The 20,662-nt window shown below is 39.7% G+C and overlaps 1 protein-coding gene across 1 annotated transcript in view; it reads left to right on the forward strand.

The window, feature by feature from the left end:
- The window catches only part of ANO4 (anoctamin 4), a 424,034-nt gene that overhangs the window by 318,117 nt on the left and 85,255 nt on the right, over positions 1 to 20,662 (forward strand). The window contains exons 11-13 of the mRNA XM_043441305.1: positions 10,280 to 10,386; positions 16,769 to 16,824; positions 19,563 to 19,684. Of these exons, the coding sequence (XP_043297240.1) occupies positions 10,280 to 10,386; positions 16,769 to 16,824; positions 19,563 to 19,684 (285 nt within the window). The remainder of the gene's footprint in view (positions 1 to 10,279; positions 10,387 to 16,768; positions 16,825 to 19,562; positions 19,685 to 20,662) is intronic.

The following is a 20,662-nucleotide window of genomic DNA, read 5'->3' on the forward strand; positions in this document are numbered from 1 at the left end:
CATATACATAATACCACATTTTTTATCATTCATCAGTAAATGGACACTTAGGTTGCTTCGATACCTTTGGCTGTTATAAATAATGCTGCAATGAATGGGGGGCACAGGTATCTTTTCAAGATAGTATTTTCATTTCTTTCCATTAAATACCCAAAAGTGGAGTTGCTAAATCATATGGTAGTTATATTTTTAATTTTTTTGAGGCACCTCTGTACTCTTTTCAATAGTGGCTGTACCACTTTAAAATCCCACTAGCAATGCAGAAAGAATGTGAAAGTGAAGTCATTCAGTCGTGTCCGACTCTTTGCAACCCCATGGACTATAGTCTACCAGGCTTCTCCGTCCATGGGATTTTCCAGGTAAGAGTACCAGAGTGGGTTGCCATTTCCTTCTTCAGGGGATCTTTCCGAATCAGGGATCGAACCCGGGTCTCCTGCATTGCAGGCAGATGCTTTACCCTCTGAGCCACCAGGGGAGCAGTGCAGAAGGATTCCCTTTTCTCCTCACCCTCACCAATACTTCTTGTTTCTTGTCTGTTTGATAATAGCCCTTCTGACAGGTCTGAAGTGGTATCTCACTGTGGTTTTGATTTGACTTCCTCTGAAGTCATGTTAGTGATGTTGAGCGTCCTTTCATGTTGGCCATCTGTATGTCTTCTCTAGAAAAATGTCTATTGAGGTCCTCTGCCAGTTTCTTAATCAGAGTGTATTTTTTGCTATTGAGCTGTATGAGTTTTTTAAAAATATATTTCAGATATTAACCCCTTTTGAGATATATGACTTGCAGATATGCTTTTTCATTCCATAGATTGTCTTTTTGTTGATGGTTTCCATCTCTGTGCAGAGGTTTTTAAGTTTGAGGTACTCCCACTTGTTAAGTTTTGCTTTCGTTACCTTTGGTTTTGGTGTCAAAAAAAAAAAAAAAATGATTGCCAAAACCAGTGGCAGGGAGCTTACTTCTTATGTTTTCTTCTAGGAGTTTTACGGCTTCAGGACTTAGATAGTAGTACAGTTTCATACTTTTACATATGGCTTTCCAATTTTTCCAGTGCCATTTATTGAAGAGGCTGTCCTTTCCCCATTGTATACTCTTGTATCCTTTGTCAATAATTAATTGACCACATATGCATGAGTTTATTTCTTGGCTCTGGATTCTGTCCCACTGATCTATATGTCTACTTTTATGCCAATACAATATTGTTTTGACTAGTACAACTTTGTAGTGTACTTTGAAATTAAGGCATGTGATACCTCCAGCTTTGTTCTTCTTTCTCAAGATTGCTTGCTTTGGCTATTCAGGATTTTTTTTGTGATTATATACAAATTTTAGGATTTTTTTCTATTTGTGAGATAAATGCCATTGGAATTTTGAGAGCAGTTAAATTCTATAGATTGCTTCGGGCAATATGGATATTTTAACAATATTAATTTTTTCAATCTATGAGCATGAAATATCTTTCCATTTTTGTCTTCAGTTTCTTTCATCAATATCTTACAGTTTTCAGTGTATAGGTCTTTCACCTCATTTTATTATTTTTGATGCAATTGTAAATGTGATTGTTTTCTTAATTTCTCTTTCTGATAGTTCATTATTAGTGTATAGGAATGCAACAAATTTTTGTATATTGATTTTGTATTCTAAACTTTACTGGATTTGTTAGTTCTAATAGTTTTTTTAATGGAGTCTTTAAGGTTTTCTGTAAATGATACGTCATCTACAAATAGTGACAGTTTTACTTCTTCCTTTCCAATTTGAATGCCGTTTATTTCTTTTTCTTGCCTAATTGCTCTGTCTGGGACTTCCAATACTATGGAGGGGTGGGGGGAGTTTGGTGTTTCTTTTCCTTTTTTTCCCAGTTATTAAGATGTAATTGAAATATAGCACTATATAATGGGTATAGCATAATGATTTAACTTACATCATGAAATGATCATCACAATAAGTATAGTAAACATCCAATACTATGATGAATAAAAGTTTTGAGAGTACACCTCCTTATCTTGTTCCTGATCTTAGAAGAAAAGCCTTCAGTTTTTCACTGTTGAGCATGTTAGCTGTGGGCTTGTCATGTACAGCCTTTATTCATATAGACTTTTTAAATGTTTCATCACTCTACAGAGCCTAATTTTTTCTAACATATTTCTTTCTCCTTGTGTTTTTGTCCTTGTATTATTCTCTTTTATGTTAATGGATTTCTTCAGATACCTGGTAATCTTTGCCTGACTGTTCATATTTAAGAATAGGAAATGCAAAATAAGAGAAGTTCAGAGTGTAAGGTGGGAACTGTCAACTTATGTGGGCCTTATGGCTGAGTGGTTTCAGTTTAAAGCCTCCAGTGTCACTATCTTTAGATTTTTTATCTTAGGCTCATCAGATTCCCCAGAGAAGTATTTGCCAGTCTTCTGCCCAGAAAGTCAAGGCTTAGCTGCTAGAGTTTTAGAGCCTAAATGGTTGAAGATAGTTGAGTCTCAGCTTCTAGAATGCAAATATTCACTTGATCCTCCAGTTTTTACTATGATACCCATACTCCTAACTATGCCTGAATGTCTCAGTTCAGATATTGTATTATCCTATTAAAAAAAAAAAGGAAAAAGAAAAAAGCTCCAATATTCTCTTAGAGAGGGCTTCCCCGGTAGCTCACCTGGAGAAGAATCTGCCTGCAATGCAGAAGACTTGGGTTCGATCCCTGGGTTGGGAAGATCCCCTGGAGGAGAGCATGGCAACCCACTCCAGTGTTCATGCCTGGGGAATCCCCATGGACAGAGGAGCCTGGGGGGCTACAGTCCACGGGGTCACAGAGAGTCAAACATGACTGAGTGGCTAAGCGCAGCGCAGCGTTCTGTTGGAGTACAAGTGAGGACCTGGGGATCTAGCATCTTCCTAAACAACTTTCAGCTAGCACTTATTTTAGCATCCCTTGCAGACTACTTCTAGAGGTCACTGTGTCCCAGTTCTGAGATTTTGTAGCATAAATACATAGTTTTTCTTGGTTTTCCCCAGAGCTGGGTTAGTGTTCAGCTTTTTCTGGTCTTCTAACTCTGTTACCACTTGTCTGTCTGCTTTTCACACTCCAGTGCTTCTTTGCTGTTGTTTTCCGCTATCCCTGTCCCTTGAGTGGTACACCTCTATTTAAACACAAACATTACTCTTGTTTTCATGGGGTTTTAAGAGAGAAAAAAATTGAATGCAAGTGTTTAATTTTCCATCTTTACCTAAAAGTCTCAAGAGCAAGTATTTCTTAATTTGCCTTTATTATTCAAATAGCAAAGGTAAGATTGTGAAGTATGATTAGGAATGACCATTGGAATAAAAACATCTCACATTGCTTTTTAGTCCAGTAGCTTATCATCTAAAAAGGGTTTGAAAATTTTTACCAATCAGATAAATAGCATATATTTAGTCTGAGAGTCGTTTTATCCTTTTACTCATATCAGTATTCTTAAGAAGTCAGCGGAATTTCCTGGCTGTCCAGTGGTTAGGACTTGACACTTTCACTGCCAAGGGCCTGGGTTTAATCCCTTGGCTGCATGGTGCAGCCAAGAAAAAAATGAGTTAGGTATCGCCCTGCAGTAGCCTAAAGCCTGCAAAACTATCAAAATAGGCCTCGTCACATAAAAAATTAATTGGTTGCTTTGTTCCTACTTAGATTTTTATTAACTTGAGGACTCACTTTAAGTGACAATTAACTGTATCACCTTTGTTTCTGCTTGTTAAAAAGAGGTGTCTATTTAAAAATCTAATTAATAAAGTTTCCTGAAATATTTATCCTTAAGGCATTCACCTTCACTTTTCTTTTTGTATTATGAAATAGTACAATTTCAGCCATCATGAAAGACTGATCTGTTGGTCATCTACTGCCATGTAAGAGTAAAACTCACTGACTTAAAACAATGCATGTTATATTTGCTTATGATGCTTTGAGCATTTTGTGCTGGGTTCAGCTGATCAGCTCTTCTACTGGATTCAGCTGGAGTCAACATGAGGTTGAAATCATCTCTTTGCTCCACCAGGCTGGACAGTCTAAAATTGTCTCCCTTCCTGTGTCTGGTGGGTGGTGCGTGCTTGTGGCTGGGTTTCTCTTTCCCATGTGGTCATTTATCTTCAGAGAGGCTAGTCAGACTTCTGTATGTTGGTAGCCTTGGGGCTTTGTTCTAGGGTGCTCAAAGCCTGGGCCTCAGCTCACAAAAATCACTTCTTCCACATTCTGTTGATGAAACCTAGTCACAAAACTCACTCAGAGAGGTGAAGAGAGAGACTCTACCTCTTAATGGAAGAAGCAAAAAATTCACATCAAAAAGGGATGTGTATACAGGAATGGGAGGAGTTGTGGCTGTTTTTTGTTTTTTGTTTTTGCACCCCACCAGAGTCTTCCTTCTGGCATAAAATTTATTTACGTTTTTCCCACATAGAAAATATACTCATTCCCATTTCAGGATCCCCAGAGGTCTCAACCCAATATGACATTAGGCTCAAAGTCCAGGATCTTTTGTTCCAACATCAGGTTCAGTTGAGGATGAGAATCCCTGGAAGCAGGGATAGTTCTTCAGGTTAGATCTTCAGGGAGAGTTCTTCTTGGACAAGAGGCCTGTTCATGTAAAAAGCAAGTCAGCGGCCCGTTATGTTTCCAACAGACCATGAGGAGAGATGCAGCACGCTCAGGCATGTCTGACTCTGCATCCCCATGGACCGTGGCCTACCAGGCTCCTCCATCTATGGGATTTCCCAAGCAAGAACACTGGAGGGGGTGGCCATTTCCTTCTCCAGGGGATCCTCCCAACCCAGGGGTCAAACCTGCATCTCTTGTATCTCCTGCATTGGCAGGCAGATTCTTAACTACTACACCACCTGGGAAACCGAAGGAGCAATGGGCCCAGGATAATTACAGTAGATGGCTTCCGTTCAAAGTGGAGGGCAGCAGGAACAGAGCGGTTCTGAAACCCAGTGGGGCAGTTGCTTCAAGCCCCTGTACTCTAAGGCCAAGAAGCATACTCTGATTAATTATCTGGTTCTGTTTCTTTCTTTACCATATGCCTTATATTTTTAATTTATAAGTCAGTGATGTAGCTATAAATCTAACATAATTAAACAGCACCACCTATAGGTAGTTAAATGCTTTTTGAGAAATTTTCCACTTGAAGTTTTAAACCATGGAGATTTTCATACCTTGGAGGACCCTTGTTTATTTTTACCAGTCGCAGAAATTTCATAAAATAGGCATTAAGCCAAATTTTAAAAAGCATCTTCATTGCCTTTATTTTCCCCAAAGTAGTAACAATTAAAAAGAAACCGTAATTATAGAATAAAACTGATTTTCAGAATCTTTAAGTTAGAGGGAAAAAAGTAAAATTTATCTGTGATATAATGGGACAGTTTCTGCAACATTCATTGGGTCTCTAGAGACCACAGCCCAAGGAGGTCTGGAGTTAAACCTCAGTTTCACAGCATATTCCTAACCCTAACCTTCCATTTTAGAGGAAAGGAGATTGGCACCTCCCCAAGTGAAAATCGAGAGCTGTTCTCCTCCAGGGAAGGCAAGAGAGGAGAGACCCTGGAGGGGAGTCAGCGGGAGCTTCAGGCTCAGGCCCACTCAATACTTAGTAAGCAGGTCAGCAGGGCCTCCTTCACAGGGCAAGATGGAAGCATCGAGAAAGTCCCCTTCATACACACATGCATATTAGCAGACCTGGGCTTCCAGTGGTTCCTTTTACAAAAGAACAGGAAGATTTGGAGGAAGGCATTTGGTTTTTGAATTGCTGATTGTATGACTTCAATTATTGTGTATTACAGAATCACTCCAGTGGGGAGAATAAGGAGATAGATGTTTAGAGCCTTAATCCTATAGTTGATCCTCTACCAATTCAGCAGTTTATTCCTCTCCTCACCACGAAAATGGTTCTTACTTGTTCTGCAAGTAAGAACAGACTTAGAAGAGAAATTGCAGTTTTCCCTTTAAACTTTCTTTTTTCTAAAATGTCTGTTTTTTGTAAAAAAAAAAAAAAAAAAAGTATCGTTTTTACTTACTATAAAAATTTCTTAAGTGCTTACAGTAAAGTTCCTTTCCTACCTTCCCAGTCACCTAGTCCTTCCCAGAGGCAACCAGTGTATCCAGATGTCTATACATCCTTCCATAGTCCTTCTGTTCATGCACTGGCAAACGTATATGTCAGTATGTATATCTATGTACTTCTTTCCATGTATATGCTTTTCTTTTGGACCAAGATAGCTGTGTGACTGGTCTGAACCTTGTTTTTGCCCTGTAGTACCTTGCAGATTTTTAATATCTGCACTGAGCATCATTAATCTCTCTATAGCTGCAGAGCGTTCCATCGTAGAGCTCTACCAGTATTTGTTTATCCTCTCCTCCACTGGTGAATTATTTAGATCATTTCTGGAGTTCTGCTATGATAAACCATGCTAGGATGAACATTCTTGTACATCTGCCACTTGGCATGTGGGTGAGCATACTTGTAGAATAAATTTCTAGAGGGGAATCGCTAGGTCAGAGGAGATGTGATGAGGATATAGGAATAATTTTGATAGACCTGGTCAAGGTACCCTCATAGAATTTGTGCTTGTTTGCTGCCCCATCAGCAGTGTGTGAAGGCAGAGCTGAGTTTCTAAGCCTGGGTAGAGTGCTGACACCTCACAGACTAAGCATCAGGTCTTAACGTTTGTCAAACCAGCTCAGCTTACATGGTGTGTGGTTCATGCATGCATGTGCTTGTGTCTGATTTCATTTGGAGAGGGTTGTTTTGTAAGTGGCTAAGAGAAGCTTGAGAATCATGATGTAGGACATCATCACTGTTCTTCCTCTTAAACCTCCAGTTTGAAGGAGTGACAGAGAAAATGAGATGGCTCCATGCACTACAAGAATATCCTTAGACAAGTAACATGGAGAGAATGGTTCATGGGGTAGCTGGAAAGATGGAAGGTAGAAAGATTCATAGGAAGCAGACATGGAGGTCAAGGTCTAATGAGATGAGATTTAGTCTCCTAGACCCCCATCTTGGGCTTCCCTGGTGTCTCAGACGGTAAAGAATCCGCCTGCAATGCAGGAGACCTGGGTTCGATCCCTGGCTTGGGAAGATCCCCTGGAGGAGGGCATGGCAACCCACTCCAGTATTCTTGCCTGGAGAATCCCGAGGGACAGACGAGCCTGGTGGGCTACAGGCCGTGGGGTCACAAACAGTTGGACACGACTGAGCGACTCAACACAGCAGCACAGGAGCAGGAGACCCCCATGTTAACTCGGGGTCTCCGGAAGGTCTCACTTGTTCTCACTGAGCCGACTGCAAGAGCTTGTCACGTGCCCAGGCCTGTACTAGTACTGGAAATAGAGACGCACACGGCCAGTCCCTGCTCTAAAGAAGCTCATACAGAGAAGTCATGTAAGCAGAGACGTTCTATATACAAGTTATAGGAGCAACAAGGGTGGTACAGCTGACTCTGAGAGCCTATTAAGTGCCAGACAGGGCTCAGCAGTGCTCATCATCTCACCTGATTCTGCAAAAATCTTATTGGAGGATGATTCCAGTTTTATCCCATCCCACAGATGAGGAAACTGAGACCCAGGGAAGTTGAGGGATGGTCCCAACACCCCATAGTAAGTGACAAAGCTGGGGTGCAGGTTGAGGTCTATCTCACTTCCAAGCCTTAAGGGAAAGCAGAAGTGATGTTGGAACTGAAAGCTCATCTCCCTCCTCCATTAAATGGTTTTCTGCTTCCTTCTCTTTTTGTAGCACCATAATACTTTTCAGGGTGAGGGTGGGGGGTCACGGAATACTTTTGGAGGAAGATGTGACCTGAGCTGGGGCTCTAAGGATAAGTAAGAAGCAAGGAGAATAGTTCCAGCAGAGCTGACCTCCAGGGGTCAGAAGTTTGTCCCAGGGAGGCAGGTGAATGGCATGGATAAGATGAGCGCTCTGGAGCCAGACAGCCTGCGTTTATATCTGGGCTCTGTCTCTTATTAGCTGAGTGACATTGGGTGTATCACTTAACCTCTCTGATTCTTCTCCTGTAATGTGGGGGCTACAGAGTACTTTCCTCCCAGGTTATTGTAAGCATGGCATGAGTTACCATATCTGGAGCTGGTGGCCGGCAGTACAGTTTCTCTATATTTGTTCCCATTATAGAATCGCCAGGATCCAGGTATGACCTAGATGTAAAGGAGAGGAAAACAGAATTGTGAGGTTCGCCTGTGATGCTTATTACAGAGGATGATTACATGAGCTCACAAAATGTAGAGATGCTATTTAAAAAAAAAAAAAAAGGAAGCAGAAAATCATTTAATGGAGGAGCAAGAGACATGGGCTTTTAGCCCGGAATTGTCTTGTCAAGCATGGTTGTGCTTATCAGCTTTCAGTTATCTAAAATTGTGAGTCAAAACGGACTTTTTTATTTGTTGTCTACTTCTTTATGACATCTTTATGGTTGTTAAAATATAATAGTCTATCTCAAATAAGGTGAAAAAGCAGAGGAGAGCAAGATAAAAGGAACTACATTGGCTGTAACTCTCGGTTTTCCCCTCTTCCTCTTTGACGCCATAAAATGTTTTCAGGCAGCCCTGGAGAAGAGAGAAGATAAATGCTGCTGCTTTCTCATTTACCCACATAACATTTATCTCTCCTGTACCAAGTCAAGTTACTTTTTTCTGAGAAGTAAATTCCATAGCAGAATACAAGAGAAGTACAATAGAAGTGAACAGAAAGCTGTATCCAAGGAATCCATCCATGCGATTTACATTTTGTCTTCATATTCTCTGGCTTTTTTCTCCTTTATCCCAACCTCACATCCTCAATTCTGTTCCACAGTCAAACCCCATGCCTGGACCACTCTTTCTGTAGGCCAGTTTTATCTAGATGACTTGAGTAATTCTCAAGAATTCATCTTATTTAAAAAAAAATTAATAGCAATTTCCAACATAAATTCACACAAACATTCTCTTACTGCTATTCAAAAACCTATACCTTTACTGTGTACTAGCCACTCACTAGCTCCTCTGGCTACAGAAATTATTACAATTCAGCCTTTTGTCTTATGTGGGAAAAGGCATGAACAAGGAGGTTGATTCTGCCCGTATCTGCCTCATGTTCCTTTCCTTTGTGGTTTCTCTTTCCCACTAGACGGTAAGCCTCTCACGGTCAAAGATTTTATCTGCTTTATTTCCTACTGGATAGTCGTTACCTTATAGAGTGTTCTCCATAACCGTTTACTGCATTCATTAATGAAAATAAATACATGACTATGCAGAATGATCAGTAAATTGATGTGTTTGCAAGACAAGAAATAGCTTAGAGAAGATGAATAGTGAACTCCCTGGAGAGCAGAAGGGTGGTTAGAGGGCTTGGGAGACCTGCTGAGGAGAGTGACTTCTGAGTTGAGTTTTGAGGGTGATGACTGCCACCATCGATAAGCCTTTACATAGTGTCCAATTCATGCAACATACTGAATAAAAGTCTGCTGAGGTAATAAACTATAATTTATGAAGCAATTATACTTACAGTCTCTCTCATATTTGACCATTTAACTCATTACTGGGTGGGGAAGACCTGGCCACTTCATGCTGCATTGTGTGGTCCTGGAAGCTCTATGTTGGCTCAGGGTAGGAATACCTACCGGGAAACTCAGTGTTGTGTGTGTGTGTGTTCATATGAGTCCTGTCAGAAACAGTCAAGGCGGGGTGGGCCTTTGGCTGAGAGAGAAGCAATCTTAAGTACGGTAGCAGAGGGGTGGTCCATCCAGGAGAGAATGTGGGAAAGGAACGGACAGAGGCCATTTCTAGTGACTCAGCCCTAAGCCAGGCCAGAGCTATTACCTAAGACCTGTGTCCATCACCCAAGCCAGTTTCAGATGTTAAAATTCCTGAAAAATCTTGTGATTATGACATGGGAGAGAATGAAGTGGAAGACAAAAGGAGATAAAAGCAAAATGAATTTTTAGTTGAATTTATCTGATGACCTTACTGAGGAAAAAAACAGGATGTGAGGCATGGACTTGCTATTAGTTGCAAGTTTCTTAATTGTATTTAGCTCCAGCTCTTTCCTAACACAGTGATGTAAATGACTGGGAGGTTGAGAACCAAAACTGCTAAGATTCATGAGCCTCTTGCCTCTGGTGTGATCTTGGGGTGGGGGGTGGGGGATTCCTCATGCTATTCCAGACTTACCCTCTCTGTGACAGACAGAAGACACAGCTCTCTAAGTCACAGCAAATTATATCAAAGATTAGATCCCTCAGCTCCAATCAGTCCTTAACCTGTGTTTTCAATATGTGTGTACAGCTTCATCATACACAACAAAGACACTTTCTTCAACAATGCCACAAGAAGTAGAATTGTACATCATATTTTACAAAGAATAAAGTATGAAGAAGGAAAAAACAAAATTGGTAAGTAGTATATCAGTATAACAAGTTACATTTAATTTGGAGGATTACAGACTTTTTCCTTTGGTTTTGTTACATTGATAGCAATTCTAGAAATGCTTGTGATTTATAAAGCCTCTAACTGCACAGTTCCTTGATGGATAACTCAGAAGTGTAAAACCTTAATAGATTGCTTTTTAAAAGATAACACATCATCTCATTTATCTTAGATCACAGAAAAGTGCTCTCAATTCAACAGATATTTAAGGAGTGCCCATTATGTGCCAGGTGGGCTTCCCAGGTGGCGCTAGTGGTAAGGAACCTGCCTGCCAGTGCAGGAGATGTAAGAGACCCCGGCTCGATCCCTGGGTCAGGAAGATCCCCTGGAGGGAGAGCATGGCAACCCACTCCAGTATTCTTGCCTGGAGAATCCCATAAACAGAGGAACCTGATGGGCTGCAGTCCACAGGATCGCAGAGTCAGACACAACTGAAGTGACTTAGCACGCATTGTGCGCCAGGCACTGAGCAAGGTGTTAGGGAGATGAGCACAGTTCTCTCCTGCAGTGGATGTTCAAGAAGTTAAGAACAGACAATAAATAAGTACATACAGTACATAACATGAAGAAGTTGAAATGAATGACGTTATAGAGATTGACTAGGGGCTAGAGATCATGCTGAGATGACGTGGTCAGGGCATGCTCTTCTGAGAAGCTGGAATTTGAACTAAAACCTGAATGACAAGAGGGAGCCAGTGTGTGGAAAGATGCAGAAGCAGTCGCAGGAAGCTGTATGGGCAGAAAAGAGCTGTCATCATAAGTGAATTCTCCAAATAATCACCACCCCCAGCAAATAACCTCCACATACTACACTGGGGATATTTGTGTGATAATCTTTCCATGATATATTACCAAATTTCCTGCCTTATTAAGTAGATTACTATATACTGGGAAGATTTGGGGAGCTTTGTCCATATCTCTGTCCCAGCAAGATTTTTATCTATGCTTTGAATGATGACCTATGTCAGTCATGGTCTAATCAAGAGATAAAAAAATCACACAGAATTTGAACAGGAAAGTGAAAATGAAAGTCACTCTGTCGTGTCTGACTCTGCAACCTCATGGACTATACAGTCCATGGAATTGTCCAGGCCAGGATACTGGAATGGGTAGCCTTTCCCTTCTCCAGGGGATCTTCCCAACCCAGGGATCAAACCCAGGTCTTCTGCATTGCAGGTGGATTCTTTATAAACTGACCCATCAGTTTGATAACTTTTCCTTGAACAGGAAAAGCTAATATAAATAATTAAATGTGATGGAGGTTTGGAGTAATGGAGGACTGACTAGTAAAGAGCAAGAAGAATTCTATAGAAGAGAAGATGCTCCACAGCAAAGCTGAGATGGAGACCTTGTTAGAAGGGGTGCAGTTGTGGATCTTTGGACGGCAGAGCAGTTTGCTGGGGTTTCTGTGCCAGCGGAATTCTCTGTGAATCCGCCCTCTCAAGTTCTGGGAGAAGCCGGCTAGAGGGGTTCCAAAGGTACCCATTCATTGGGAGATGGTGCCCAGCGTCATCATCCTGTGATGCCGTTCAAAGGCCCACCTGCCCTTGAGGAGGTCCCAGGGCTGCTGGCTACCAGGAACTTCCATAGAAGCTGTGAGTTGCAGAAGCCTGCTGGGGGGAGCATACAAGTACCAGGGAAACGAACTCCCCTCCCTCCCCTGCTGTCCCTCTGGGCCTTCTACTGACAAAGCTTAGCATTGCAGCATCTGGCAAAGGAGAAGTGTTTACAGGGTCCACCTCCATTACTGCAAAGCTAAGGGCAGTCAGTTGATAACCCGCACAGAGCCTGAAGAGTTTGCTCATCAGGCTTTCGGGTGGAGTCGAGACTGGAAGGATGCACTGTGTTAGTCACTTGGAGTTAGGATCCTGAAAGAGCTCAGTGATCTGGAAATCTCAGCCACATCTGAAAGATGACTTTAAATAGTCTAAATGTTCAGTGCTATGCTCAAATTCAGCAAAACAGCTACCTTGGCACCGTGTGGGAGAAATGTTACTCAACACATCATGAAGAGGGACAAACTTGGGAGGTTTAGTTGAATGCAAGTGTGAGTCACTAGTGTGGTGAAGCTGCCAAAAACTACTTTGATTGCAAGCTGTATAAATTAAAATATAATAGGGAGAATCAGATACCTGGTCCAGATCTGAATACACCTGGAATAGTATGTTCAGTGAGAGTCAGTGTAGGTGGGTATGGTGACATTGAACCAGATTTAGGACTTTCTTGGCTTCCATGGGGTTATGGGTTAGCACGTCCTTAAATTCTCTGCAGCAGTCATCCATCCTTGAGATACATCCTCTTCATAATGTCCTCCATGGCCCTTCCAGCTCAGAGGAGTCTCTTCTTCTTCTGAACTCCTATGGAAATTTATTTTTGCAGTCTATATGGTAATTAGCCATGTACAACTCTTCTTTTATTATCTTGAATTATTTACTTTCAATGACATAATGAAAATTCTACCAACTAAAGAGAACCACTGTTAACATTTTGTATACTGAATAACTTAAATATTACATTAATTACTCTTTTCATCTTTATACCTCATTTGTCCATGTGATTTTTTTTAACAAACTTGGGATACGCTACACATACTTTTTTCATCCTTTTCTTGGTTAACATCATAGCAGGAACATACCAGAAAACAAGTGAGTAGAAGTGAAGTGATTAGGGCAGTAGCTATTCTGGGTTATTTTATAACATGCAAAGAATTTTTAAAACCAGTCTCGTTACTAATATTGGTAGTATAATATTAGCACACCTCACAACTCACTGTAACATACTAGGGTGTTGAGAATCTGCAGTTAAAAACTGCTAGTCTAGATAATAAGCTTCTCAATTATAGATGAGTTGTCTTATTTGTCTTTGTATCATCATAGCCTGGCACAGTATCTGGCATACAGGCAGACTGCTTGTTGAACCAAACTGAAAATCTTTTAAACATGATCAATGTCTAACCATCAGCATTCTTACACAATCAAAGACTCTACAGTGAGGCCATACAGCGATTATTGTGCTTAAATTTTTGCAGCTAAAAATGTGGGCTATTTTTACAGCTCGTCAAGATGGAGACAGAAAAAGGGCAGAGACAACGATGTGTAAATGTTCTGAAAAAACACAGGAAATGTAGTATTGTTACTAGTAAGAAATGATTGTTGTAAAAATTTCTCTTACTTGATGAAAGAAGAATTCTATCAAGAACTCCAGTGCTTTGAAAATCAATAATGAGGAACTGAAAAAATGTCTAGTTAGAAATAACCAACTACAAAGTAAAATTACTAACCAAGGATCAGACATTATGCTGAAAAATTTGAAGTTCAAGTATAAATGCTCTGTTGACCCAACGTTTCATTAACATCTTCAGTTTCGTAATTAAAAGAAACATGTTATAAGGAAATTTAATTCATCAATAGAATTAATGTTTATCTTATTTTCTGGCTGAAGCTCTTTCTGAAAGTGGCATCTTGCATGAGTCAACATGGATTAGAGATAATACAAAAATATGGTTTGTAGACATGATTTATGAGGGTATTTCAGTGGAGTGAAAACTACCACAATATAAGTTTTTTGACTTCACTCTGAGATTATTACAATTCTGAAAATCAAACCTAGTGAATTTCATTTTTAAAATAGAGCAATTAATAGAAAGACTTATTTAACAATATAAGTACATAAAATCTTGATATTAATTTGTAGTTTCAAAACTGATGCTCAAAAGGGAAGACTTTAAATATTAACTGTTTTCTCATTTTTCAGGACTTTGATAATTTGTCACAAATTCACAAGAGTCATCATCAGAAGTCTCTTATTAGGTCCCTGTGAATCTTTTGCTATTATCTGGGATATCTGAAAGTGATTGATGATAAATGTAGAATTCTTGATAGAAGTTCCAGGAAGTCAAAGTTTTCTACATAATCAATCATTTGTTCATTCACTGCAAAGGTATTTATAGAGGGCCTCCTCTGTGCTAGACAAAGCCCTATGGATATTTATACGTCAGATGTCTTTCTTAGGCATTTAGAGTTAATGTCAAAGCATCTTAAAATACATTTAACCATGTTACTGTGATTAAAAGTACCTAAACATTGATTGATCCTCCATCAATCAAAAGTGAATCAGAATCAGTGCATGTTTCATTTTCCAGTTAGGCTAAGCCTCTGGCCTCTAATCAGGATCTGAAACATGGAGAGCACTCGTCTAAAAGCTGCTTGAGAGACATCTTTCCAGTCATCTTCTTTGAAGTACATTTTAGGAAGTAGTATCACTCTTGATCTGAGAGAAACTTTAAAGATCAAAACATTATACTTCCACTTCTTGCCAAGATGGAGTAACAGGCACGAGATTACTCTCCCACCTGAAACAATCAGTAAAGAAAAGACAAAAAGTATGAGACAAGTGTTTCCAAGACACTGAGCACTGGGCAGCCAAGAACAGGGATCCCTGAGAGATGGAAAACAAATGAGGTGAACCCTACAGCTGCCCCAGCTTACTATTTTGAGATGATTTCTAGACAGCAACAGAGGGAAAAAGAACCCGCACAGAACCTAGTAGAATCCCCGAGTCGAAAAGATGTTGCTGAGATTCCAGGGAGACCAAGGCAGCCAGAGTTCACAGGGCAACACACCAGAACACAGCTTCACGGAGAACCCTGAAGATCTGCAGAGAGCCTCCTCGAGTATTTAGAGTACTGATTAGTACACACATCAGAAAACTACCCAAGGCCAGAGAAAGAGCAACCCAGAGGGATTTCTAGTGAGACTAGTGGAGCACCTCATAATTCACTAAGCATTAAATATAAATGGTTTGAAAATCCCAATCCAGAATTCAGAAGTTGACATTAAATAATAAAGCAAGACCTATTTTTTTGCTGCATGCAAAAAATACTCTTTAAAGACACAAATAGCTTAAAGTAAAAGAATCAAAAAAGATATATACTGTGCTAACCAAGAGAAAGCTGAAAGGCCTATACTGATATCAGACAAAATAGATTTCAGAGCAAAGAATACTACCAGGGATAAAGAAGGCTATTCTAAAATGATGGAGGCAGTGCATCTGGAAACATAGAAATCCTAAATGTTTATGCACTTAATAACAGAACTTCAAACTGCAAAGCAAAAACTGATAGAACTGTTAAGAGAAATAGGCAAGTCCACAGTTATAGTCAGAGGTTTCAATACCACTTTTTCAATAATTAATGGAACGAGTAGACAGAAAATCAGTGGAGGTTAGAAGACCTAAACATTATCAATGAAATTAACTTACTTGATCTTTTAGACCACTCTACCACCAGCATCAGAATACCCAATTTTTTTAAGGGAACACAATATTACCAAGAGACCATACTTGAGGGACATAAAACAAGACGATAATTCTTTGACCACAGTGGAATTAAATTAGATATCAATAAGACCATCTCTGGAAATGGTCTTGAATTTGAAAAACTTACAAATATTTAAAACTAAATAATGTATTTTTAAATAGATGAGAGAAATCAAAAGGGAAGTCAGAAAGTTGCTGTATTCAGTGAAAGTGAAAAAACAATGTATCACAAAGTGTGCAGTAGAGGGAGAAACTTATAGCACCATATGTGTATATAGGAAAAGAAATGGCCCCAAATTAATGACCTCTCCTTCTACCTTAAGAAACTAGGGGGTAGGGAAGGAAATTAAAGTAGTCTAAAGTTGGTAGATGAAATAATAAAAATCAGAATAAATCAATGAAATGGAAAAAATAGAGAAAAATCAATGAAACCAAAAGCTGATTCTTTGGAAAAAAAAATCAAATTCATAAACCCGTGATAGACACAGGCTGGAGTGACTCCTCAATGTGTAATCCCTTCCCTTTAAGTTTGGGTGGAAACTGTGGTTTATATCTGACCAATAAAACCATTGCAAATGCACATATCCAATATCCTTCCCCCACTTTGTGGATGAGGCAGTTGAGGGCTGAGAACGAGAGGACTTCCCAAAGTCATCCACTAGCCCAATGCAAAGGAGTTGGGTTTGTCCATATTGAAGCTTCTGGATGAAAATAGGAAAGCTCAGGTGGAAAGTCATCTTTTTGGTGTGATTAATTCATCCACTTCTCCGAGCATGCTCCCTTCTCTATGCCAAGTACTATGCTAGGTATGCTTCGTCATGTTTTTCCTATTTGAAAACTTGATTTTCTAGTCTTCGTTTCCAGTTTCCTAGCAGATAGCAAAACTTTCTAAACTGTTGTCCCCCAAAAGTATTTGAACTACTTTTGAAGATATAGGTTGTTTTCTCCAAAAAGTATGACTGTTACATTACTCTTACATTAGGAGGATTTAAACTCGGTATGAATTCACTTTGGACTTTTTTATTGTTGTAGGTCTGAATCGTTTGCTTACTAATGGCTCCTATGAAGCTGCATTTCCTCTGCACGAGGTATTGTCCTGTCTTTTCTCCTTCTCTGTCAATTCCTTGTTATTAAATCAGCTTCTGGGGATAGTCATTAATTGCGTTCATTGATACGACATTTGTTTAGAATGAATCTAATTTGTTCAGTGAGTAGCTGGGGAGGCCCTACTTGCATTGTTACATCTCTCGCCCAGCACAGATTTATTTCTCCATGTCTTTTTTATGTAACTGCAAGAGTACTCGAATCAAGAGTCACTCAGCATGAATTTAGAAGAATGACTGAGAGACTCCAAGTCATAAAATTAAAGAGGCATTGAAAATTTGCATGACGTGCTGGACCCAGGGGGAAAATGTCTCTGAAATATATAGTCTCTGCAACAACAAAAAAATTTATAGCTAATCCTTAAAGAGTGGGAGGAAGCCAACTTATGAAAGCTGTATTAACTAAAGGATGATAAGTGGAAATTAATACTGTTGTACTTGTTGCTTATTTAAGATGTATAAATTTTTATATTCTCCTTATTTACTGCATGATCTTTGTCATCTATAAGGACTTTTATAAATGTAATTACCCTTACCTCGGTTTTTCCCATTAGATTTTAGGTAATTTAATCCAGAATTCTCTTTACATATATGGTAATTTAATCTAGAATTCTCTTTACATATATGGGTTCTCAGGGCCATAATTCTCATAATTGGTGAGAGATTTCTGTCATTTTCATGGTACCTCCTCCATATCAGTCATAGTATGACACCGAGAACGTAAGGATAAGTATCATGACTGGTGTCCTCTAAGACCTCACAGGGTGGCAGGGTCAAACTACTGTTAGATTTTCTCAACAATCTTCTGTTAGAAACATGTTAACGGTTTGTCAGCTCAGCTTGGAGGACAGTTCCAGCTACCCGCCAATGGCAGGTCTTCCCAAAATATATTTCTTATATGGCTTATGGAGTTTCTTCTCTTGATTTTAAACACCAGGAAGATGGAGAAGGTGGTATAGAATTTTTATTAATATTGTTTTTTTATTAGATATAGTTGCTTTACAATGTTATGTTCGTTTCTACTATACAGCAAAATAAATCATCTATACGGATACATAAATTCCCTCTTTTATTGTGTTGAAGTCACCACAGAGTATTTAGTGAAATTTTTAAAACCTTTTTCATTAAGAAAACTAGAGGCTTTGATCTGAGACCCTATTAACAGTCATGAAACCTTTTTGGAATGATCCTTTTTGTGTGGTAGAAGCAAGCATTTTGACACAAAAGTTTTCTCGAGCCATATACAGGTGTTTCTGAACTCGAAAGACACGTGTCCCCAAAGGATACCATGTGGTTATTAGTTGGCATTGCCCCCAGTAAAGGGTTTCAGTGAGAATTGCATTCTCCCTCTGCCTACCCCTTGCCCACAGTAAGGGCAGTGTTGGGCAGTTGTGGGTGGACAGAGTCTCTATGCAGACGAGTGGGTGGTGGGCCTGCTGATATCTGAGGAGATGCAACTGTGAAACCCCAGAGTAACTCCAGGCCTTCTCTGTGGTTTTCATATCTTGCTAAATCCCTGCATTGTATGAAAAGAGAATTTTCCAGTTAGTAATTGCAGCTGCAGTAATAACATAATCGCTCTTTTAACTTTTGCTCTCAGTTTAACCTCATTATAGTATTTGACTGCATAACAACCTTCAGAGGCAGGAAGGGCAGCTCCCGTTCCCTTGTTTTATGGTGAAAACCTAAATAGAGGTTTAGAGAAAGCTTAGCTCAGCCCCAGTCATGGAGTGAGTTGATGGGTGAGCTGAGACTAGAATCTGAGTGAGTTCCTTGTCTCTCAGGCCTGTTCACTTCCCCCTAAGAAAGGACTTCTCAAGTTAAAATGTCAAAGTTTACCTCCAGACAGCATGCCTTTCCTGTTGGTGAAACTAGCATTAACACTAACTGAACTTAAAAAAAAGCCTACTCCTCTGACCCATGGTATCCTCATTTGTTCCATGAGGATGTCAAATTATATTTGAATTATTATAAATTTGAGGTGACTTACAACTCTTACTTTGTAAAAATTTTCTGCCCTTGGTCACAAGGCCATGTGACCAGCTATTTACCAACTATTGATACTTTCCGTCTTGAGACAAGTAGGAAAGAGAACCCCTAAGTCTTGGGCATAGCCTCTGGGCAAGATGCTCTGTTCATTCAAATCACAGAAGAAACCTAATGAAGCAGATGTTGTTAGTTCCACTGTGAACTGGGAATCCAAGGCTCAGAGAGTTTAAGATATCCTAGCTAAAAAGTAACAGAACTGAATTTGAACTCATTCAGACCTGCCTGATTCTAGCAAGCATGGGCTTTTTACTGCATGGCATCAACATCAAAATTAGGTCCGGAATAACTAATCCTACTCTTTTCCCTTCAATTGAATGGATCTATCCTTATATCATCCCTGTTGCTACTCTTGCCATAAAAACTAGTATTACAGCTCCCTTATATGCATAGCTTCTCCCAGTATCCCCCATCAGACGGGAACATTTGTTTTAATTAATGAATCTACATTGAACCATCATAACCAACCAAAGTTCATAGTTTATCTTATGGAATGTACTCCATACATTCTATAAGTTTAAACAAATGTATAATAAGCGTGCATCTACAATTATAGTATCATACAGAGTATCTTCACTACCTTAAAAAGATAAAAACAAAAAGAACTGGCATTACTTTCGGGTTTTGCTCTTGGCTTTTGTGGGTATTACCTCACTGGCCATGGTGTTTTTATCCAGGGAAGTTACAGAAGTAAAAACTCCATTAGAACCCACGGAGCGGTAAACCACCGACATCTGCTCTATGAGTGCTGGGCGTCCTGGGGTGTGTGGTATAAATACCAGCCTTTGGATCTTGTAAGGTGAGTTCTTAACCAGCTGTGACCATAAAGCTTATGCAGAATAATTAGGGCAGACTGTGAGCTGGGACAAGCCAACACTGGGGAAAAAATGAACTGAGATGCACAGCTGACGCTCAAATCCGACTTCTTCCCAAGAGGGCAGCTCATCAGAGGACGTGGATTGTTTTGGTAAACCTGACCTCCTTCTGCTGAGGCTGGTGTTTCCTCTGAAAGGGACTTAGAAAGGGGTGTGTGAGATTAAACCAGGCTTCTCACAGGATTCCATAAGACGCTCATCACCCACGTGACTGTTAGTGACAGAGTATCAACAACAATTGTTGAGAGGTAATGCTGCTTACGTGTGTTAATGACAATGGAATATTAGTAACTCTTAGGCAAGTAGGAGAGAGAGGGTGCTGTCATTCTAGTAAATTTTAGGCTTACTTTAATTTTCATTTCAAACTAATAACCTTTAAAGATTGTTTTAATTCCACAGGTCAAAAAAGTATCTGCTTTTAATTTGAGATAATCATGCATTGAAAATGTATGTTCTTTAATGGTCTATATATGCCCAACATTCTGCCATGGGCAGTGTTTATTTTGTTTAGGGATTAATAATTCAGATTAGGTAATGACAATCTACACTTCATTGATTCCTTATTAAAAAGAAAATCATACCTTATGTCTTAGACTAGGTAGATTAATATCACTTTTCCCCGAGCCCTTAAAAAATGAGCCCAGAGGAAAATGAAATAATAAGACAACTCACCTTATATTTCATCTCCCTGGATAGTCGTTCTTCCTTACAGAGTCCTTGTTACAAGGGTTTACTCCTGTTGACCCAATGACATTGATGAATTGTGACCCCTTCTGGGTGTGAGTAACAAATGATCCACATGACTTGAGAGAGTGAAAAATGTTTTCTGAGATGAGACCATTTACTTTTGACCAGTCTCAATATGTGATAGACTAGAAGGCGGGGCGGGGGCGGGGGGGGGA

Source organism: Cervus canadensis, chromosome 21 (assembly GCF_019320065.1).
Source record: "Cervus canadensis isolate Bull #8, Minnesota chromosome 21, ASM1932006v1, whole genome shotgun sequence".
NCBI classification, from domain to species: Eukaryota; Metazoa; Chordata; class Mammalia; order Artiodactyla; family Cervidae; genus Cervus; species Cervus canadensis.